Genomic DNA, 23,395 nt, shown 5'->3' with positions numbered 1-23,395 from the left:
GTTACACTGTCCTTTGAACCCATTTACTCAATTCATTGGAGGCTGTGGTTTGTTAGAGACAACAGGAAGATTTAGGAAGTCTGGTATTCTGGTGTGGCATGAGCAGCTTATATTAACCTTACTTCAGCTTCATGCATACTTCTTTTGGAAGAAATGGAATTTAACATACTGCCCTCAAACAGGTTTTAGTTTCTTCCAGCTGAAAGAGACCCCTGAACTATGTATAGTATGAAATGACCCAGCTGAAACACTTCTGTTTTCAAAAACAACAACACAAAAAAGGAAGAATACAAGGACATTAAAACAAGTTTAGGCTTTAAAGGTGTATGCTAGAGAACGGGTTCAAAATGGCTTTTAAATAACTATCAGGAATGTTTTCAATATAGTACATGGTTTTTCACATTGATTTTGAACACAGCTTACCATGTTCTCACTGGGAATGTTATGATGCTCATTTTGACAATGACTACAAAGTGAAAGTGCAGTTCTGGAAATAAATGGGAAATTTCCCCTAGGCTGAAGCACCAGGATTTTCAGATGCTCTCAGCCTGTGCAGTTTAGAGCAGGCTTTAGTGCATCAAGAGCTTGCAATAGAGGGCTACAGAAAATGCGGTGGGTTTTTATAAACTCCCGCTCGTTTGATGGTGTTGGTGGTTCAGTGCCAGAAACTGCCTGGTGAATCCATCCCGTGCAGACACAGCTAACAGGCACGTTCCTTACGCAGATCGGTGCAATGACCATGACACCAAGACTTCCTACAGAATTGGAGACAACTGGAGCAAGAAGGATAACCGTGGAAACCTGCTTCAGTGCGTCTGCACCGGGAACGGCAGAGGGGAATGGAAATGCGAAAGACACACGTCCCTGCACACAACCAGCACTGGTAAGTGGGGCATCATGGCATGTAACGTAGGGAAAGGGACAGGGAATGGCACCTTTTGAATGGCTAGGACCTGGAGCTGAGTTGTTCCATCCTAATTTAGGTATGTAATTGTCTGGAAAAGGTCAGTAACAAAGAGGATCAGAGTTCAGGAGATGCTCCTCGTTTGTGTGTGTGGAGACAAGATTAATTCTTACTGTGTTTTTGTGCACAAATGGGTCTTGCACGTGCAGATGGGATTCCCTGCACAATCACAGTGCAGTAAATCACAGCTAGGGCCCTGCATCCACAGGAACTATCTTTGTCTTGGAAGCATGGCACTCCAAGTTAATATTTGAACTTTATGTATTCGCCTCAGGGTAGCTTTCCTGAAATGTCTTTAATTTAAATCCCAGAGACCATCTGGTTTCTTTGACATGATAAATACACCTACTAATGGCTGAGCTTTAAAAACCAAAAAATGTCAAGGAATGTATACAATGCTATTTGATACATGTACACGAGATAGTTTGTAATTTTGGTATGAAATATTACCTAGTTTATAGATAGCATATTTTTTGTGCCCAAGGTTTAAGTGTTCAGCTTCTAAATTCTTTTTTTTGTCATTTTAAGTATCTAGGTTTCTTATCAGCGACTGCAGTGTAAGACTTCTTTTTTCCTGCAATACCTGCACTAAATTTCTCTTGGTAAATGACCTTTAGCTGTTTGGTACCTGCAGGTTAACTTCAGACTCTCATAAGGTCTAAACTTCACAATGCACAACTCTTCAAGGGTGCCAGTGTTTTGTTTCCATTATTATTTCCCCTATTCCAGCAGAGCTGAATTTGTGGAGGTTCCTGTGGGAATCATTAACAAAAATTTACATGATGTAGACAACAGACCTCTTTGACTAAAAGTTTTTGGCATGTTATTTGTAATAATAGTGAGAGACAAAGATTAAAAATTCCAGAGTAAATGAATACATTTGTAGTTTGGGGTTTTTTTCAATGAAAAATTCAAAATTAATCCTTTTTGCCTTACCTTCCTACTTTCATGGTAATTTTTTTTGTCTTGTCATTGATATAGGTTTTTCTATTTTACATTTCCTTCAGCTCAATTTTTTTTTTTTTTCCCCAAAAATAGAAGGCTTCTAAACAATTCCTGCGAAAAGCAGTTTCTAAATCCTCTCTGAGGCCACTCCACAGTGTTGGAAACTAGAGGCTATCATTAACAGAAAGGGGAGTCATTCTTCTAATTTTGAAGTTTGCTAAATGAAATAATTAGAATGTGTCTCGGGACACCAAGAGAGTTGTGCCTTCCATTTGACGGAGTGCCTGAGGTTTTTTTTCCCCCAGCGTTTAACTGAAGCGTTCTGCTCCGCAGCTTTACATCCCGCATCTCCCTTCTCTCCCGTGTCCTGCAGGATCTGGCTCTCCCAGCTTCACAAACGTGCAGACCGCGCTGTACCAGCCCCAGCCCCAGCAGCCACAACCTCAGCCCTACGGGCAGTGCATCACTGACAACGGCGTGGTCTACTCTGTGGGGATGCAGTGGCTCAAGACTCAGGGCAGCCAGCAAATGCTCTGCACCTGCCTGGGCAACGGAGTCAGCTGCCAGGAGATAGGTACGACTTTGTGTTTGGAGCCTGTCCAGCCCCGTGAGGGCTTTAGGACTGCCCCGTGGCTTAATTTTGAACTAGACTCTTTTGTGTGTGTATTAGAAATGTCATCTGAAGAAATACTGGAGAAAGGTGCAAGGGGTGAAGAAATGGTTGATTTGGTTATCTAAAGCCTGGTTCTCTGGGGCAGTAATGTTTCCCATTGAGTTATATATAACTTTCTGAGGGAAAACAGAGCCCTTGGGGAGCAGCATTAATAACTTTATTCAAATGGAGCTGCAATAATATATGTTCAGAAAAGAATGTAAAAGAGTGACACAGCTGTGGGGTTAAGTTGTCTGTTGGTGTGTGTTGGCCCAGGTCCATGGCAGTCAGTGTGGGTTCCCAGCAGCCAGTGACTTGGCCTAGAGGGGCTGTTGCTGTTTTAGAGCCCTGAGATTTGGGGATTACTTTAAACCAGAGTCTAATGCTGTGATTTGCTTGTTTTAAAGCTGTGACCCAGACGTATGGTGGCAATTCTGATGGAGAGCCCTGTGTTCTGCCTTTCACCTACGATGGAAGGACCTTCTATTCCTGCACCACCGAAGGCCGCACAGATGGGCACCTCTGGTGCAGCACCACTTCCAACTTCGAGCAGGACAGGAGATACTCCTTCTGCACTGAGCAGAATGGTAAGTGCTTCTCAGAGGATCTTCACATGCACATGACCCTTGTGTAGAGATGGAGGAAGGAGCAGAGAAAATAGGAACAGGCTGCCTGACCCATTCCAGCAGTCTGGAGGGACTCTGTGCATGCCTCACAGCAGGGCAGTGCTGTGAATGAAGGCTGCCTGATGACAGAGCACTTGTGTGCTCTTGGCATCTTTGGAGGGTGGTCAGGGTGCTACAGATGTAGCTTTTGAGTCCTGTTCTCTCTTCTCTGAGCTGACCTTAGAACAGGAGTACCTGGTCAGGGTGGGGCTTTGGTCTAAAGGACTTTGGCTTTGTTTGAATGACTTGCTTAGGGCAATGCCCATATTAGGCTGTGAAGAGGAGGATAACCATGGAGTACAGTCTGTGCAGTCCTGTCACTCCCTCCATCCTGGCTATCTAGCCAGGCTGCCATATATAGCAGTGATCTTAATGTGATTTGTGGTCTCTGATCAAGAGCTGGGGCATGACTAATGCAGCAGCATTCCCTCTTGCCTGTGCATGGTCAGCGTTCCCTTCCCAATACCTGTGTCGTTGCACTTCCTGGAAAGCCTGTCAGGCATCCATGGAACAGTGTCCAGGCAGCTTCTCTGGGGTCTGCCCTGGGACAGAATTTTTCATGTTGCCACATAAAAATGCTGCTGCTTGTATAAGCACAGTCCTTTTTTTTTAAAATTCTGTTCTGCTTCAGTTGTTGTTTTTTTTTTTTCCTGATAAAAGTCAGGCCTTTCTCTGCAGCACATATAATATTCTTTGTTTTTTTAAAAAACAAACAAACCGCCCAAACAACGAAAACCCAAAAATCACTGTCTCTGTCCACACACAAAAAACTCTGTCCACACACACATACTTGTTTTAGTGAGGCTGCCTCTGGTACACTGTGGGAAAAGAGAAATGTCAATATAGAAAGACCTCAGTAAATGCCTCCTTGTTTCCCGTTATTTGTAAAGCAGAGTTGCCCAAGAGGTGATTAGTTCAGGTAGATTACAGCCCTCTTTCCACTGCTGCTTGCAAAACATGAAGCTTCCAGCCTGCAGAGAGGTTTTGGCTTGTCCTGTTGTACATAACTGAACTGTAACCCTTCCCTGAGGGCAGAGATTTTCCTCAGAGCCCAAGGGAAATGGCCTCAGTGAGGTAATACAGGTATGGTGGGAACTGTGAGTTCATTTCATTTCCTAGGCCTTGGGATAAAGCGTCTGCAAAGCTGCTTCCCAAACACAGTAAGCTTTGGTTTTCCCTGGTCCCCAGGAATTCCCATGGCTGACTCTGCAGCTCCTTCCGAAGCAATGCTTGAACTGAACTGACCTTGTGCAAGGCTTATGTTTCCAGATCTGAATTAATTAAAGCCAAGAAAAGAGGCCTGTGGATAATACACAGGGTGCACGTGGGAAAAAATAGTGCTGGTGGCTTTTTTTTTTCCAAGCTCTCCCATGCCTGTGAGGGGAGAGTGCAGGCCTTGTCTGCAGCTATTTTCTTTTCACTTTTGTACAGTTCTGGTGCAGACACGGGGTGGCAACTCCAATGGTGCTCTGTGCCACTTCCCCTTCTTGTACAACAACCGCAACTACACCGACTGCACGTCGGAGGGACGGAGGGACAACATGAAGTGGTGTGGGACCACCGAGAACTACGACGCCGACCAGAAGTTTGGGTTCTGCCCCATGGCTGGTAAGGCTGAGAGCCACAAGGGGATTGGGCTGCAGTGCTTTGTGCAAGTGAGGTTTTTATCTGGCGTTTGCCAAAGCTTTTCCCTCACAGCTCACCACTTCCTCTTGCCTGACCTGTGGTTAGGAGTAAGTCTGGAATTATAATATCGGTGTAATAATGTCAAAAGGCTGTGGTCCATTCTGACCCTCCATGCTCATCTCCATGATGTCAGCAGGGGACATGTGAGAGGGAATGTGACTACCAATTCTGAAATGAAAGGCCTTTGGTAACTGATGTAATGTAGAATCTGAGTCCTTAAACAGCTTGTGGAACACATAGGTCTTCAAATGGCTGAGTTCTTAGGAAGACGTGTGGAACAAGAACAGATTCTTTCACATGGCATCCCTTGGACATGGTACAGGAGCTATTTCTAGTAGCTTTCAAATAAGAATTAAGATGAATCAGGAGTCTCCTGCAAGGGGTCTCCACTTAGACACTGTCATCACCCAGCTATTCCATATTGAGAGGGTACCTAAAGCTTCCTTGTTAAGATGCAGAAACCACTACGTGGTGTGAAGGGGCATTGCTGATGGTCTCAGCCCTCAAGATCTTGTTAATTCTTTCCATGTAAAGTATCCTATTACTTTCTTCTCACCCAGCCCATGAAGAAATCTGCACAACCAATGATGGTGTCATGTACCGTGTTGGGGACCAGTGGGACAAGCAGCACGACATGGGCCATATGATGAGATGTACTTGTGTTGGAAACGGCCGTGGAGAGTGGACCTGCATTGCCTATTCCCAGCTCAGAGGTACTGACTTGCACGATGGTATCACCACTTTAGTCTAAGGGGGGTGGTGGGAGAAATGGGTATTCTTTTCCATCCTTCTGAGTTTGAGCCCTTGCTCAAGAACTGTGTATTATCAAGCTTCTTTTTTGAGAAGGAAGAGAATTAGAGGAGCTGTGAAATTCCTGCTGTGTTTATGCACTGGAAAAGTAAATTCCAACCTCTGCAGACTAGCAAGCAGAGACAAACCTTGATTAGCTTGATCAGTAGATATTCCTTCCTTCTTTTGTCTACATTTAAGAACTGGTATTGCTGTGACTTTATGGAGAGCTCAGTAGAAGCACCTCCCCCTTTCAAGAACAGACAAAACTCCAGACTAGTCTGAAGTTTGAATGCAGAGCCATTCTGTTTTATTGTTCTGCCATGAAATTTTCAATTCCTTTGTGCTAGATTAGCCCTTTGCTGGCTAATCTGTATGAAAAGTTGACAAGAAAGCGCTGAGATTGCTCTTATTTACTTATTTGTATGAGTGGTCCAAGTGGAGAAGTGCTTAAGCAGTACCAAAAAAAGAAGACTTAAAAGCACAGACATTTGATCATCCTACAGCTAGCTCACAGCATTGGCTTCATGTCTGGAAAAGGCAGGGGGGTTGCTGTCAAACAGCCAAGAAAGGACTCTTAACACCACTGCTGAAATGGGATATAATTTATAGGGAAAGGCTCACCCAAGGGCTTTGGAAGGGATTTTTTAAATGTGTTTCCTTCAGAACAGTGGGAAAGGCACTGCTCAAAGTTCTGTTCCGTGGAACTCCTTTTTCCACTTATGCAGCTGGTTCTCTGCAGTTTCATTCTGGAGTTAAAGGGGTCTTTCTTGATGAGGAGAGTAGAGATGCTTTGTTTTTTCAAGAGGCAAAGGTTATCTAAGTAGAGTGTTTAAACACAGCGGCCAGACCTTGGTGCCCGCAGGAGAGTCTGAGCACTCCTTGGTTTATCCTAACGCTGTGCCCATGGTGTGGGAAAGTATGATGGGGAATGAAAGCCTGGAGTCGCTTCCCCAAGGACAGATGGTCTGGGATTGACTCCGGAACTGAACTTGGGTCTCTTGGGTCCCTGTTAACAAAACAACATACTTCTGGGGTGGTTTTCATGTTTGTTTTGACTTTCTGCTCCTGCTGTGATTAGACTGGAGTTAGGAATTCTGGGCCAGATCCTAGATTGACATTGAACCTCATAGATTGATACCATTGTACTTAAGCAGGGGGTCTGGTTACTGGATTTTGAAAGAAGAGCAGAGTAATAGGCACCAGTAGCATCTTGTGTGTGTAATAGATCTGCTCCTGCCTTCAGATTCCTACAAAGTGGAGCAGAGATACCCAAGAGAATAACATCATGAGAATGTTTGTACTTCTTCATGCTATCTTCATGAATTGGAAGAAGACTCGTTCTCCTTGTGTAGTTCCAGTGATGTGAGGCAGTACTCACTGAGGTGTTTCAGTCGAGACCTTCCCCAGAGGAGGTAGTTGGAGAGTCAGTGTGCTGGCTTAGATCATCTTTCACACGTGGAATCTGTGTAAAAGAACAAGACAATTCTGTAGTTGGAGTACTTCAGATTGCATCCTACAGACCTCTTTTCTGCAGGTGTTGCTTGTTTGCACACTGCCGATAACTGAACTCAGGAGCAGTGGTGTGGATGCAGCACTGACCTGTGATGGTCACAGATTTCAGGAGGGCTGCCTTTTGCTTGAGTGGAGCTTGTCATGGTCAGTCTCTATGCACTGATCAAGCAGAGGGAACCACCTGCCAAGCAGAAGGATTCTGTCCTAACGCCTAGAGCTATTGCTGACAAACTCTGCTGTCTGTCCCACAGACCAGTGCATCGTGGACGGCATCACCTACGATGTGAACCAGACCTTCCACAAGCGTCACGATGAGGGGCACATGCTGAACTGCACGTGCTTTGGCCAGGGCCGGGGCCGATGGAAATGTGACCCTGTTGGTAAGTCACCAGCTCTTCCCACTTGCCAAACACACTCTGTGGCTGTGTAGAATCTGGTTGTGGGATGGTGAAACTGGTGTGTGAATTTGGGCCCAGTCTTTGCCCACTTTGTCTTGAATTCCACAACTGCAAAAAACCAGAATTAATATTGGATTTGCTGGAGGATAAGTGGGAAGGGCATTTGGAATTTTAAGGACGTAAGATTGGGTTATCACACATGCCACAGAAGAAGTTACTGATGCAGTAGTAATAGAGTGTGGCAACATGCGTCTTAAAATGTAGCAGCTTGTGGTAGTGAGGCAGGTTTAGTCCCTGGCTGTGGTGATTTGGCTGAATTCTGGTACCTAAGCTGTCATTTTAGCTGACAGGGCTCTGAGACTGAACACTGATAAAACAACTTGCAGCTGGGCACTGATGATAGGATCAGTTTTCTTTCCTTTATCCTAAAATCTTTAGGAGTTTTCTCAGTGAACTGAGAAAGGAACACCAGTGTATATTAACTTACCTCGGACTGAATTGAGTTTTTTGGCTGCCCTTTGTTCTGGCAGAGAGAGAAAGCTCAGGATGAGAACACGTGTTAACAGCGCTCTGGACGTTTCCAAAACCATCCTGGTTCTCTGCAGGAATGAGATTTCATCTCTTCTGCCTCCCCTCCCTTCCTTGATTGGAAGATAAGACCTGGTAGTTTGGTTTGCAATTACTAAATCTAAGAGACCTTCAAAGTATTGCCAAGAAAATCTATTAGAAATTACTAGTGGTGAAGTTCTGCTTTATTTACAGTAGTACCTGTCCATGTTTACTGAAGGAACTTGGATTGTAAAGCTCCTGAAAATTACTAGTTTGAAAGAAAGGGAGGGGAAAGTTCAGCCATCCATAAAGGTACAATCAAAATTTTAATTTTGTTGGCTCTCTAAATAAGGCTCCTGTTTATCCAAGCAGGCATAATGCTTGTTTTCACTGAAAATTTCCATTGGGCCAGGAACACAGGCAGTTGTCAGACTAGAAAGTGTACTGCAGTGCTGATACTGTGTTGTATTTACACTAGTTAAGCTGATTTTGGGATCTGATCTGTCCTCCTTTGGTTTATACAATGATCAATCTGGAAAGATTCCGCTGAAAGTTCACAGGACTTCTAAAGTAAAACTAAATTCTGCTGAAGCCAGGAGGAATTTTGCCATTGCTCTCCTTGAGAGCAGGATGGTTTAGCTTTGGATGAGAAATGAACTTGCCTGACCAGAGCAGAATTGGGATCCACAGAATATAAAATCCTTTCTTGAAGGAACACCCCATTGACTTGCCTGGGAAGCTTGCCAGGGGGACAGCCTGGAATTAACAGTATCTTAACACATGCATCACAGCTGAATTAGCTGCCTAAGCTCTAACTGAATACATGCACTGATATATCAAGAACCTTGATTTGAGATTTAGTTTCTGTGGCTACTTTCTCTTTACGTCACTATATCTGCAAATAAACATTGGTGTTGCATTTCTTTGTATACAGGTCTCTTGTCACTTACTCTTCTGTGTTCAGCATGGATTTTTCACTGTAGTTTCTGCAGCATGAAGGGATAACTGTCTCTTTTGTGCCTTTAGACCAGTGCCAGGATTCAGAAACCCGGACCTTCTACCAAATCGGAGATTCCTGGGAGAAGTATGTCCATGGGGTCAGATACCAGTGCTACTGCTATGGGCGTGGGATTGGGGAATGGCACTGCCAGCCTCTGCAGACCTACCCAGGTAAGGAACCCCACAGATGATGAACCTTTCTGCTCAGTGAGACGTGAGGAAGGCAAACTTGGCACCCCTCACCTCTTCAGGTTTCTGTACATTATGCCTTTTGGTTTCCTTTTCAAAGAGAGCCAATTTCCCCCCATCCCCTGGCAGACACAAGCAGATGTCATGATTATAAAGAGAGGACCAGGCTGTTTGCAGCTATTCCTGAAGCCAGGATTACGTTAGAGAATTGCTGTTGGTTCACACAGCAACTTGGGTTTATGTTGCCTCTTGGTATTTAGTGATATCACATGTGTGATCTTCAGTTGATATTGCTTAAAAATCATACATGTGTAGTCCTTCCTCTGCCACTCACTACAGAAGCAAAATCCATCACAGAATGAAATATTTTGCCTGATCAGTTCCCCAAAGAAACTAAATATTTGAACTCTTGTTTGTCCAGGCAGTTCCAGGAACTCTTCACAGGTATGGGCAATGCCTGTTTGTTGGTTGTTCAGCTTCAGTTCCCTGAACAGAACATGATAAGGGGAACCTCTCTACTTTCCTGTTTAAGGTTGCAACTGCCACTGTCTTCCTCTGAATAAGATGAAATATTAAGGCTTGCTGAGCTTCATTGACTTCTGTCAGAGTGCTTAAACAAACATCTGCCTAAGCTATGTGAAATATGCATGCCTCCAGCCTGGAGACCAGGGCTTTGGGCTGCTTTGGACACAAGAGGGACTGAAAATGTGTAAATAACCCAAATCTAATGTTTCTGAGTGTAGTCTTGGGGTTAGGTGAGCTTTGAAATTTTCTGCCTGTGGGCAGAGGTTTGTTTGCCTAGAAGTCCTGTTAAATATGGAGCAGTTATGTATGTTACGTGGTTGTCCAAATAAATTATTATTAGAAATGTTGGGAATGAGGGGAGGGTGAAGGTATTTATTGGCTAAAACACTTTTCTGCAGATTCCAGGGATCTCTTTGCTGGGATTTTCTGAGAACTAACGTGAGGACAGTGCTGCTGAGTGTTCAGTGAAACCTCCCCAGCGGGGCTGGGAGGGACTGAAAGGAGAACCATGGGATCATTAAACCTTTCCTTCTCCACTGGAGAGCTTTGTGGAGAAAATATGCCTGAGCCTGGTTTAGCTAAAACAGTCTTAAGCATTAGAGCACTGTTGAACTTGTATTTTCATGAGTTCCTGGGCCTGACTTGTCTCAAGACTACCACCAACCCTTCTGGTGGGATTTTTGTGCAGAAGACAAGCCTCACTATCTGTGGAGTGCTCCACAGAGTCACAAAATTAGTGGTTCAAATCAACTGATAAAGAAATCTACTTTTTCAGGTTGTATTCAAGGTCAGATCAGGAATTTTCCCTAACCATGCTGCAAGATTAGATTTGGGTTTGGCAGACATTTCTCATCAGCTTCCCTGCTCCCATTGCAGAAGATATTAACTGATAAGAGCAGTTCCCTCCCTCTCTTTGAACAATGTGACTTTGCTTTGCAGACTTTTTCTATACTGGACCTCTCATTTTCTATTTCATTCAAACTCACAGGAAATTAAGTCAAACAGGGCATGTTAAACTCCCCCCCCAGAATATATTCTAATTCCTCATTTTTCTAAGGAGCAGTGAAGCATTAGGGATACGACAATGTAACACATTTCCCATGTATAGCAATACTATGTGAGCCATGCAACTTCCTTGCTTTTTCATGACTCCACAACAAAGGCAGAAGAAAAACATCCCCAGTATGTTAAAAACTGCAATTCTTCCTTGCAGGTTCAACTGGGCCCGTTCAGGTGATCATCACAGAGAGTGCAAATCAGCCAAATTCCCACCCCATCCAGTGGAATGCTCCTGAACGATCTCACATCACCAAGTACATCTTGCGCTGGAGACCGGTGAGTGCCACATTTGTCATCATTTGTTGATCAAAAATACTGTATTTGGCTTTTTTTCTCGCGTCTGAAAATAGTGACTGACACAATTCCATCAAACTTGATTTGCTAATTCTGTGTCCTTACCCTGTCAAGGTCAACAGCTACTCTGGAGTATCAAAGACAGCCAGTGCTGTATAAACATTTAATGTTTTCCTGCCCAAATTTTACTGGTCACTGTGTTCATTAAGGATCTTATTAAACAAAGCACTAGAACAGCAAGCGGACAAGTTTATATTCTTCCTCACCTTAAGGAATGTAAATCCTTGTGGAAGCTTCTTCATCCTAAGAAACATTGTTTTAGTAATGTGCATATCCAGAGACAGCTGGAATACATTTTATCCTATTAATGAGGAGGTAAAGATGAGTAGGATATGAAGACATAAACAGCTAGTGTAGGATTAAATAAACAGTCATCTCCCATCTTCTGTAAAGTGTAAGCCAAAGCTGGTTAACCATTGCTTGGTGTTTCATTCCTATCTGAGGAATGATTCACTTTAACCAATGTAGATGAGTTGTGTTACAGGTCCCCTGAGTGCAGCTTCACAAAAGACCACTTAATGATTAAGAACATTAGTACCTCCATGGTGCCTGTTATTAAGAGAACAATAAAGGCCCTGATCCAAAGCCATTCAAGGCACTCAAGTCTCTTTACTGACTTCAGTGTATCTTGGATGAAGGCCTGAAAGAAATGGACTTTAAAGCACACAAACCTCAGAGGATGGAGCATTATTTTAGGGCTTCCCATAGGGTTCAAATACAGGGTAGAAGGGAAGAACTTTTCTGTATATTGTTTTCAGATGGTGGCTTAGAGTATTATTGTGAACAGCCTTCAAATATATATTTTCCAGCCATTCCTTCACCCCTTACTGCACTTTGATAAAGAAATGAGTTAACTTTATATATATTACAAAAAATGCTCTTTTTAAAGGAAAAAGTTCAAAGCTAGGTTGTTTTTAAGTTTACCACTGTAACACTTAACCTCCCAAAATGCCTTTAGTCCTGCTTCTTGGCATACTTTTCTCATCTCGTTTTCACTTGGTTCTGTCTGTGCATTGGGGCCATTCAAGTCATACCTGTGTTTAAATATTACAGTGGTTAGGAACCGTGCAGCACATTAGGTCACTAGATTCCCCTGCTTGCTGGCTAGGGAGTCTCTCTCTATTTGAGTGTCCCTTTTTTTGCAGAAAAACTCTGGAAGGCAGTGGAAGGAAGCCACCATCCCTGGCTACCAGAACTCCTACACCATCTCAGGCCTGAAGCCCGGTGTGATATATGAAGGACAGCTCATCAGTGTTCAGCAGTATGGCCACAAAGAAGTCACTCGCTTCGATTTTACCACAACCAGCACCACAGCGGTGACAAGTGAGTTGAACCGGGGGCCATCCAGGAAAACCTGATCTCCTTCACCCAAGTCCTTGCTTTGTGCGTCCCATTAACACAAAAGTAGCGATGGTTAATTAAACCTCTCTTCTCTCTTGCAGGCAACACTGTTTCAGGAGAGACAACTCTTCTTCCTCCTGTGGTTGCTACTTCAGAGTCTGTCACTGAAATCACAGCCAACAGCTTTGTTGTCTCCTGGGTTTCTGCTTCTGACACAGTTTCTGGGTTCCGTGTTGAGTACGAGCTGAGCGAGGAGGGCGATGAGCCGCAGTACCTTGGTGAGACACTCTTGAGTCTGCCAGACCAAAGCATTGCTAACAGTGCATCACATGCCTGGTTTGTGACAGTCAGTACAGCTGGTGTAAACAGTGAGCATCTCGCTGTCTTTCAAATGATTCCATTAGGATACGGGAGTGGCAGCACCAGCTCAGATTAAAAACTCACTCAGTTCATTGTCCTCTCTCCATCAATGGCTGTAGGAGAACAAGGCAAGTATAGAGCAATGCCCTCTCAGAATACTGTCCCAGGATCCTGCAAAAGAAAACTCTCTGAGCCAGGAGAGGTGGATTTGCAATAACAGTGGGTAGATATATTTATTCTTCTCGGCTCCATGAATTTGTCCAGGCTTTTTTCATTTTGAAATCATGTAGAGTTACTGGCTCCCACAGCATCCTGAAGTGAGCAGCAGTGCAGATAAGAAGAGAACCAAATCTGTTTTCTGAACCTGCCTCCTGGATAATTTCCTTTGCCATACCTTTGTCCTTCCACCAGAATGGTCAGAGAAATCTTTCCCAAAGCCTCCTCTTGGCTGCTTGTTGTCTCATGGATGTCTGTTCCAGTCTGCTCTATCAGTTGTTTTCTTTGGATTGATCTTCCTCATCTTTGATAATGTGACAGTGTAGCTGAGCTGGGAAGGTGGTTAAAGTCACTGGACTCAGATCTAGGAATTGAAATCCTTTTTCTGATATCTACTGTGCAGCCTATGTCAACACATGTAATTACATCTTAACTTTTTTCCTACTTTCCTGTCTTAACAATGGTAATAGCAATATCTCACAAGGATTTGAGGTTATAATGGGTATTGGGATATGAGTGAGACAGAAGAGCAACGTGAGAAAAAGAACAGTAATCCCCTGACCTAAAAATTCTCCCTGGACTGTTGCTCCCCTGAAGCCTCAGGCTTGGACTCCTGAGCAGAACTGGCTCACATGGGGACTGCCAGCACTGTCACCACCTTTCTTGTCTGCCCAGACAGCTGAGCTGTGCTGTGAAGCAGCTCCTGAGCTCATCTGTCTACAGACAGAGGTTTACAGGCAAATTGAAAGGCAATTCCCAGTTTCCCTTAAGATGCTTGGCTTCAGTCTGGCCAGTGAGGAGCTGCTTTGTGGGGAATTTTTACATCTGGCACGTAGGTGGACATCTGGGAGAAGGGAGTGGGGAGAGAAGTTCACCAGCCCTCATAATATCATTCTTCTTCGCTCATGAGTCAGTCTTTCCACATAACCTATTCATGTGAAAGTTTTTCCATACATTTCTGTACTGAAAATACACCAGGCAGGGTATGAAGTGAGTACTCAGCTGAGATGGCTGTGTGCCAGCAGTGTGCAGGGGGCTGCTGCTCCAGTTGCCCTGCCATGTCACACATCAAGCCTTGCTGTCCTAGGTGGTGGCTGCTTGCTGAGTAAGGAGACTTGTCCCAACTCTCCACACAGCTTTTCTGAGGTGAACCAAAGACACAGTGCAGAACAACTGCTGTTTTATTGCAGGAAGACTGTGATTCAGCCCAGATTAGAACAGAGGTCTCAATTATTTAATTTGGAGAGAAAGCAAGAAGATGGAATTGCTAAGGCAAATTTTTCTTTCCTGCCTTCCTTAGATCTTCCAAGCACAGCCACTTCTGTCAACATCCCTGACTTGCTTCCTGGTCGCAAGTACATTGTTAACGTCTATCAGATCTCTGAAGAAGGAGAGCAGAATCTGATCCTGTCTACTTCACAGACTACAGGTATGTGTGGGTGGATGTTGCTGCACTTTGAAAGCTGTTTTCACTGTTTGTTCAATGATGTTTCATTATCTCTTATCCTCACACTTGCTGTTCTCCTCTGTTTATTCCCTTAAACAGCTCCCGATGCACCTCCCGATCACACAGTGGAAAGTGTGGATGACACATCAATTGTCATCAGCTGGAGCAGACCACAGGCTCCCATCACAGGTTGGTCCCACTGGAGTGCACCTGTTTTGCGTTGTTGGTAGAATCTGAAATGTAGGTAGAAAAGAAACTGAAGTATAACTCTGGGACAAAGGGCTAGTGCAGAATTCTGCCCAATCTGAGACCAGCTGGAAAGCACATGGGCAGTTCAGCATTTGCTGGGCTTCAGTGTCTGAATCAAGCAATTCAGGAGGCTGGACACAACATAATTCCTTCTGGACTTGTGTTAAATAAAAGCAAACCCCATGACCTTCTATCTGTATCTGTCATCCAGATCCCATAGGAAGCATGAGAACTGTACAGACCTAAATTGACATGTTAAACCTCAGAAATATTCTAACCCAGGTCAGATTATGCTTTGGAAGGTGTTATGAGTGTGTAGTCTGTAGATGGGACGTGAGCATGGACAAGCCACAGGTCCTGCTGAAGTTGAGGACTGTTTTTATCAAACCTCAGTAGGGAGATCAGTTTAGCCCTCATTTCCAGCACTCTTGGTGCTGGCTTACTGATTGTGCTGAGGACTACAATTTCTCTTGCTTTAGGCTACAGAATTATCTACACCCCCTCTGTGGAAGGCAGCAGCACAGAGCTCAACCTGCCCGACACTGCAACCTCTGTGACACTCAGTGACCTGATGCCGGGAGTTCAGTACAACATCAGCATCTATGCCGTGGAGGAAAACCAGGAGAGCACTCCCATCTTCATCCAGCAGGAAACCACAGGTGTCCCACGCACAGGTAATGCCCGTGTTCTGGAGATCAGTCACTGAGTTTTCTGTTAGCAGCTAAATGAATGCTTAAGTGAACTCAATTTTGTGTTTGTCCTCATTGTGTTTTTTAATTGTAAATTCCACTGGTATTGAAGTTTTATAGTAAATCCATACTCCTTATTGACACAGGCCACCACTGTGCATCAGTAGGGTTGTAATTCCTAGGGATTAGACTGCAGGCAGGTCTTGCATTGTCTGCAGAAAAGAGATCAGTTTCCCAAGTTATCTTAGGGGGAATTCTGCCAAGAGATCATCTGAAGAGCCTGGAGTATCATTTTGCCTCAGTACTTGACCTGCAGATATTCAAGGTTATGTACTGGGACACCACAACACAAATTCTAATAATTCACCTGACTTATCCTTCTCCTTTCCATCCTATCCATTATTTTCCATTGCAGTGAGTGAGGATGGGAGATTCCTCAGCATTGAGTGATGTGCCAAAACAACACCATACAATCTCAACTGCAGGCACCCACTATTTCAAAAAGTAGTGGTTTTAGGGTTCTCTAAGTATCCAGTTGGACTGAATAGCCAAACCAAAAGCAAGAATAGTGAAAGAATGGGATCTGATGTGGTAAGCAGTGGAATTTGATGGTCCTGCAAGTTGGAAGCATGTGTTTTCAAATGGGAATTTACCAGGAATGAACTCAGCTCAATGATTTTATGGTTTGGCATCTGTGTCTTCCACAAATGTGCATTGGTTAACCTTAGAGCAGTATCAGTCCTAATCTGAAGAAACTTAATCCAAACATAGGAATTCAAGGGTGCAGTACTGGGGACCAGCACAGAGGGAACTGCATTTTGTCTTTGACTACAGTAAGGCCAGATCAGCCCCTGTATTTGTTAAATTATAAAAGATGGATTTTAAGTTAATTATAGACACTCAGAAAATGCTGTGGGTTTTGAAAACCCTCTCTTTTAATTTGAAAAGGAGGTAACTGTTTCCAGTCCCTGCAGTATTTTTTTTTTTTCCCCTCAAGCTTTGGTTCTGCACATACTTGAAGTTCTGTAGCATATTACTTCTGGTCTTTCACTCCTCTTTCTGTCACAGCAAGGTACATTCTGTGAATGAAGGCATAAAATACAACTAAGTAGTGACCTTTGGAATTGTCATCAGCTTGAATATTGTCTGGGAATGTGTGTAGACATGTTTACAGTAAGGTTACCACGAGTTCTCAGTTTGGTAAATATTCTTTGGCTAGCCATTGTTCAATCAAAATTAACTTTTCTGCCTTCCATGGAAACCTGTAGCTTCTTCTGCTAATGGCTAAGGACTGACTCCCTATGACACTGTTCTATCCCTCTTTTTTCAGGTGAAGTTCCTTCACCCAGAGATCTGCAGTTTGTGGAGGTTTCTGACATCAAGATCACCATCATGTGGACCCCCCCGCAGAGCCAAGTGTCCGGCTACCGAGTGGAGGTGATCCCTGTCAATCGGCCCGGCCAGCACGGCCAGAGACTGCCCATCACCAGGAGCTCTTTTGCTGAAGTCATTGACCTGCTCCCAGGAACCACTTACCTCTTTAAGATCTTTGCTGTGAGCCAGGGCAGGGAGAGCAAACCTTTGACTGGGCAGCAAACCACCAGTAAGTGTCTTCCCTTTGTGCTTTTATCAGCCTTCTGAAGTGCGTATTTGTCTGTCGCTTAGAGAAATGTATAAACAGAGCACTTGAAGTGCAACAGTTATAGCCCAGGAGGTATCCCAGAAGTAGGATGACAGGGCTGGGAATTCAGTCAGTCTAACAATGATCTCTTCAGCAGATTTATCCTCCTCCAGGGCTTTCCAATGGAGTTTAACTCTCATGGCGCTTTAAAACAATTTCGTATGGCTGGAATTCAACTTTTTTATTACTGACTGAGAATTGATGGGCCCTGCAGTTCTTTTACAGCACAGATCACAGCCCGTGATTTTTATAATTTTATTTTTTTCTGTGTGTGGATACCTTAGGGCAGATTTCAGCATGACTGAGGAGCCTTGCTGAGATTGCTCTGAAAATCCCTATCTCCCTTCTGACAGCTATGTACCTATCTGGCTCCACTCTCAGCAGTAGCACTTCTGCCTGCACAGGCAAGGAAGATGGAGATTTTCAGATGGAAGGGAAGGTTTAGTCTGGGTTTGGGCTCCTTTTGATCCAAAAGGAGCCAATCAGACAGAACCTGGGCCATGGTTCATTTGAACAGATCTTATTTATTGGGCAATAGAAGGGTGACTCAGTGTTTATGGTGTTCTTTGACTGGATTGCTTTATTCAAAGAACCAAAATTCAGCTATGTGCATGTGCTGCTGTTCTGACACTTTTCAGTAAATGAGAGAAAGTTTGGCAGACCTAGCCTGAATCTTACAAGGATGAGAGGGAAGGGAAGGAAATGGGATAATCTGTGAATATAGCCATGCTCTTTGAAAAGTATCCTTTCTTATATCCATTAAGTTATGAGCCATGAATAGTGCCTTTCCCTTGGCTATGCAAGGAGAAAGGGATCCTTATGTTTGTCCTTTGACATAGGTATCTAATCTCAGTGTAACACAGATGGTGTGAACACTCTCTCTCCTCTTTCAAGCAAGGCTTTCAGAAGCAAGGATGTGAGTTAAGAATCTGAACTCCCTTGGAAGCGTTTAGAACAAGAAGGGCTCAGTTCCCAGTTGGATCTGTAATTTTTTGTGGCTGTTTTGAGGAGCCTTGGCTATGTGTAGAGCCCCTCTGAAAGTCCACACAGAGGTGTACCTGAGAGACATTTAATTCAGACAGCACAGGGCTAGTTACAAATGTCTGGGATCATTTTCCATAGGCTGTGATCATCCGCTTAACGGCTTTGCCTAAACCACAGTTCAGAAAGTATTCACATAAATTGCATCCTGTAATCGAAAGTCCTGGGAAACAGAAATCATTCAGGGTTCCCAAGGAAAACCCTGCAGCAAAAGTCTCTTCCCACGGTGTAAATGTGGTTCTCTTTTTGGCCTTCTGTTTAAAAAAGTCTACAAATAAACTCGGAGTGTGTGTGGCTTTTTAATCTTCCTCATTTTCCCTTACTATGGGGAGAGGAAGTGATAAAAGCCTGATAGAGCTGGCAAATTAAACTGTCCAGAAAGGAACTGGCTTTAGGCTGCACATTGGGGGAAGATACAATCCTTGATAGATGAGACTTAGCACAGATCTAAGTACCTAGAGATGGGCCTAAGGAGTATAACACTCATCTTGTTCTTTCAGAACTATTTCCCTTGCTTTTTCAAATAGTGGAAGAAAAAAGTCCTCTCTTCCTTTGCCCTCCCTGGAGAAAACAACTGGGGAGAAAAGGAAAAGGACAAAAACCGCTCTCCACTGAGAGAGTGATGAAAACATTAATTTTTATCCCCAAAATGTTATCTCTTCTGGAAGAGAAAAAAAGCATTTGCCATCAAAAAAGAGCATTGATGAAACCTCTTCTCACTGCTCTTAATTTCAGCATATGATTGGAACGTAGAAAAGGTGGAAAAACTTGCCATGTGGACACCATAAATCCCTTGCTGCAGCCAGTGCTACCCTGCCTGCTGTGGGGGCAAATTACTTGGGTGTTTTTCCCTTCTGAGCCTCATCTTTTCACAGCCAAAGGTAGTGACATCTGCCAGTCACTGGGCTCCAGAGTGGTGCTGATGGAGCTCTGCTGCATCAGCCTCTTGTGTACATAGTTCTGTGGGTTACCAGCTTCAGCAGCTTCCCGGGGGCAGTGATAAAAAGGGGAGGAAGCCTGGTAAGAGCTGTTCCCTGAGTCCCATGGGAGAGATGAGCATGCTTGGAATTGTTGTTTGCTCAGTTCCACAGGGTGGTTGTTTTTGCGTAGATCTAGGAACTGGTTTTCTGCAAGAAGTTGCTGACTATTACTTATTTTGACATTCAAATGACAAAGTAGGGGTGGTTTATTTTGGGAAGGGATTTCAACAGGACTGGGCAAGGATTTAAAAGAATAAATCTTTTTCATGGAAAAGGGCTAAAGTTAGGTTTCTGTGCTTATGCTGACAAGTCTAAACTGAGCTGATTTTTAAAAAAATGCTCAGCATTCATGAGAAACTACTGGAATTCCTGAGTGTGCTTGGGTTCATCTGTCTTTCCTCAGCCTGCCTTCCCCATGGGATGCCATGGATGGCAGTGACCCAAATCAGTGCAGCCCAGAATGCTCAGGTCTGCCTGGCCAACTGAGTTACTGGATGGCATTGAGGCATGGATAGAGTTCTTTCACTTCCATTTCCAGCTCTCCCATGGTCCCCACCTTCTCTGTTCCCTCCTATTGCCCTCACACAGTGAGTCACAAACACAGGCTCACCAACCTCCTTGTACACCCGTGGTTTGTGCGTGGGAATGGACGTGCTTTGGAAGCGGGGGTGAAGTAGAGATTCAGCTGGAAAGCTGAGGGATGTTCCTCTTTTCCTTCCCCAGAGCTTGATGCCCCCACCAACCTGAGGTTCCTGAACACCACGGAGCATTCGGTGTTGGTGCTGTGGACCCGGCCCCGGGCGGTGATCACGGGGTACCGGCTGACGGCAGGTCCCACGAGGGGAGGGCAGCCAAGGACCTACAACGTGGGACCCTCTGCCAGCAAGTACCTCCTGAGGAACCTGCAACCTGGCACCGAGTACACCGTGTACCTCGTGGCAGTTAAAGATGACCTGCAAAGCGACAGAGCGACTGGAGTCTTCACAACTTGTGAGTGACACACACACGTAATGCCATGGCCCTTCTTCAAAACTTGTGCTCAAAGCAGCTATTGTGAATTGGTTTACAGAAGCAGCCTTTTGAAGTAGCATTCCAGCACAACAGCTTGGGAAATAGTCCTTATTCTTCTTTCTGAACTAGTTGGCAGGAAAAAGAGTTATTTGCATCAAAAAGCTTTTAGTAAAATATATTTCGGCTTTCCTGATTATATTAAAAAAAAGGGGGAAAACTAACTACTGATACCTCAGTTTTTATTTAGCTGAATGTCAAAGAAATTGAGTTTTACTTGATCTTTCTAACTGTTTGATTTTTGGCATGATGCGTTAAGGAAAGCATACAGCTCCCTTAAAATGGGCAAGGAAAAATTAGTCTGTCATTTGTATAAAGCTGAAAGCAGACATTTCTCAAGCCCAACCATACCATCTAAGGCAGCTCAACTGCAGTTACTCAAACTGACACAAACATGGCATTCTATCCTTTTATTTTTTTATTTTTATTTTTTTTTTACATTTCAGTCATCTGTACATGTGCTGCTGGCTTGGAAGAAATATTGAGCAAATTCAGGGAGGAAAGGGAGTCCTATAAGAACCCACACATACTTCTAGAAAGAACAAATAGATTCAATGTTTAAATAATGACGATGCCATCGTATAAACTAACAAAATTCAAAGCCATCCAAGCCCAGAACCACATCCTCTTTTCAAAAGAGAATGTGGTTTCTTTTAGAACAATGTGAAACTAAAAATAAGGGTTCAAACTTTGAAACAGAATAACACTGTTGACATTGGCAAGATACTTTTTGCTGACAGTCAGTCTTATCTAGAGATATTTCTCTATTAGGATATGATTTGGTATCTTAAGTTAATATTGCCTTCAAATTCTGGCTTGTCTGAATGAAATCAGTCCAGTTCAAGACTGTAGATTAAGCAACCAAGTCTTTTCACTAAGAACAAGGTCATTTCAGACTAAACTCAGTGGTGTTATTTAGGCTGATTCTGGGATACACAAAGGCTTTGGATTCCATGTGATGCTCCTGACAGATATCAATGAGACCACAGTTGCCTCAGCCTGACTTTGAGCTCCCTTTCTGCTGACTTCAAAAGAGTTGAAGATGTTGGTGAGGGTTAAGATAGTCCTTGCTGGGACAGCTGGATGACAGACAAGGGTGTAGGGTTCTGCTGATTGGAAGGCAAATGGGGGATGAAGGGAAAAAAAGCTATTTTTTAGGAACACTTTATGTATTGTGCCAAAAAAAACCAATAATCCCCAAATTGTTGGGGTTGGATGCATAGAGGATCATGAGAACCAGTTCAGTATTTTCATTTTCCTCAGGAACAAAAGCAGTCCCTATGATCAGACCACTTGCATACCATGGCTATCAAGCCCAGCAGCAGACAAAAATAACCTGTCAGATCCTTCTCAAATCCCTGGATTTTCAGAAGTGTTGTAGTTCAGCAACCATTACATACCCCAGCTCCTTGGGCTGCTGTAAGTCAGGTTTTCTGACTGTTTTGAGGCATCATAGCAGGTAGACTTCAACTCTGCCAATTCCCTTCACAGATCAGCCTGCTGGCTCTGTTCCTCCTTTTAACACAGAAGTGACTGAGACTTCCATAGTCATCACCTGGACACCTGCCCCAAGGATTGGTTTCAAGGTAGGAGAAACTAAGGCCTGTGTTTCTTTTTCCTCTTGCTTCATTGTGGCGGGGAGGGCAGATTGAAGCAGTTTCCTATGGACTGCAGTGAAGATTGGAGCACAAGGGAAAGGGGTGCAAAAGACCTGCTGCTTACAGGGTGTGGGTTTAGGTGACAGAGGTCAATGCAATCATGGGGCTTCAGGTGAAGTTCATCTGAAACACACGTTACAGGATTAACAGCTGGTGTGTGGCTTTAGGGCCCACGATGCTCATGTGGGATGATAAGTCAGGATGCTGATGGTTAGCTGGGACAGGAGCATTTGAGACTGAAAAGCAAACGTTGCTTCCCTGCAGCTGGGGGTGCGCCCAAGCCAGGGCGGGGAGGCTCCACGGGAAGTGATCTCGGACTCCGGCAGCATCGTCATCTCCGGGCTGACCCCCGGGGTGGAATACACCTACAGCCTCACGGTGCTGATGGACGGCCAGGAGAGGGAGACCCCCATCATCCGCAGAGTGACCACACGTACGGAACACTTGCTTTTCCATGATTATTCCCTCTTCCACTTGCTTCCCCTGCGCTCCCTGGGCTGTCTTATGGGAGTCATTTCCTCCTGTTGAGGTAGCACTGTCTCATGCGGTGCAGGGCCGCAACTTCAGGAGAATATTTGTAGCTAATTCCGAAGGGTGAGGGTGTAATGTGGGGAGAAGGGGTGCTGAGGCAGCCGGCGTGATTGCCAGTGTGCCACTGACCTGTCTGTCTGAACACTTGCAGCACTGGCTCCACCAACCAGACTGCGCCTGAAGTCCAGTCCTGATACCGGGATCCTGATTGTCTCTTGGGATAGAAGCACATCTCCAGGTAACTGTGTGAACTCACACTATGCTCAAATCTGTTGCAGCAGAATGGTAACACTTCTTCTCTGGTGCCTTGCTGTTCAGTAAGGAGACTTCAATGGAAAACGTGTTGTTGAGGAATTTAAGGAAAAATGTACATACTTCTAGATAGTAGCATTTTGCACTGACAGTAACTTATTATTTTGGAGTTTGAATGTGTTCAGATATTTTAGTTGTTTTAAGGATTTTAAGGATTTCTTCAAATATTCCCAGGGGTTTAAAAATAGCCCAAGGGAAGGAAAGCGAAATGTATCACAAAGATTTTGGAAGTGGCAGATGAGTTTGTGTTATTGAGAGTAAGTATGGAAGTTCTGACAGTGTTCAGGGTAAACTCTTCTCCCGCAGTAGCTGATGGGAGCTGAACAATTGACTTCCACAAATGGAGGATTGAAAGCTTTTTAAAACCCCTCTCTGTCTGTAGCTGAACCTTTTCTTGATGAGTCATGAGACTTTCAGTTTGGTGAGGAGTTGAAATGCTGTGAGAATGGCATGGCTGCCTCCTGGGAAGCTCATTTTGGGGTGCCTGACAAAGCAACCTCTTGCCTGCTGGGCTCAGGGTGGCAAAATCACTT

The 23,395-nt window shown here is 44.2% G+C and overlaps 1 protein-coding gene across 5 annotated transcripts in view; it reads left to right on the top strand.

Annotated features, from left to right (window-relative positions):
- The window catches only part of FN1 (fibronectin 1), a 53,388-nt gene that overhangs the window by 6,037 nt on the left and 23,956 nt on the right, over positions 1–23,395 (top strand). For all 5 annotated transcript variants that reach the window (XM_017828490.1, XM_017828493.1, XM_017828491.1 and 2 more), the window contains exons 6-23: positions 725–883; positions 2,283–2,483; positions 2,969–3,148; positions 4,658–4,834; positions 5,473–5,625; positions 7,468–7,596; positions 9,190–9,333; positions 11,090–11,211; positions 12,435–12,612; positions 12,732–12,908; positions 14,507–14,635; positions 14,753–14,842; positions 15,382–15,576; positions 16,922–17,194; positions 20,017–20,283; positions 21,853–21,947; positions 22,284–22,452; positions 22,702–22,788. In XM_017828490.1, coding sequence (XP_017683979.1) covers positions 725–883; positions 2,283–2,483; positions 2,969–3,148; positions 4,658–4,834; positions 5,473–5,625; positions 7,468–7,596; positions 9,190–9,333; positions 11,090–11,211; positions 12,435–12,612; positions 12,732–12,908; positions 14,507–14,635; positions 14,753–14,842; positions 15,382–15,576; positions 16,922–17,194; positions 20,017–20,283; positions 21,853–21,947; positions 22,284–22,452; positions 22,702–22,788 — 2,925 coding nt within the window. The remainder of the gene's footprint in view (positions 1–724; positions 884–2,282; positions 2,484–2,968; positions 3,149–4,657; positions 4,835–5,472; positions 5,626–7,467; positions 7,597–9,189; positions 9,334–11,089; positions 11,212–12,434; positions 12,613–12,731; positions 12,909–14,506; positions 14,636–14,752; positions 14,843–15,381; positions 15,577–16,921; positions 17,195–20,016; positions 20,284–21,852; positions 21,948–22,283; positions 22,453–22,701; positions 22,789–23,395) is intronic.

The sequence above is a fragment of the Lepidothrix coronata genome, unplaced genomic scaffold, assembly GCF_001604755.1.
Source record: "Lepidothrix coronata isolate B3197 unplaced genomic scaffold, Lepidothrix_coronata-1.0 Scaffold149, whole genome shotgun sequence".
Taxonomy (NCBI): Eukaryota; Metazoa; Chordata; class Aves; order Passeriformes; family Pipridae; genus Lepidothrix; species Lepidothrix coronata.
This window is presented reverse-complemented; position numbering and strand designations above follow the sequence as displayed.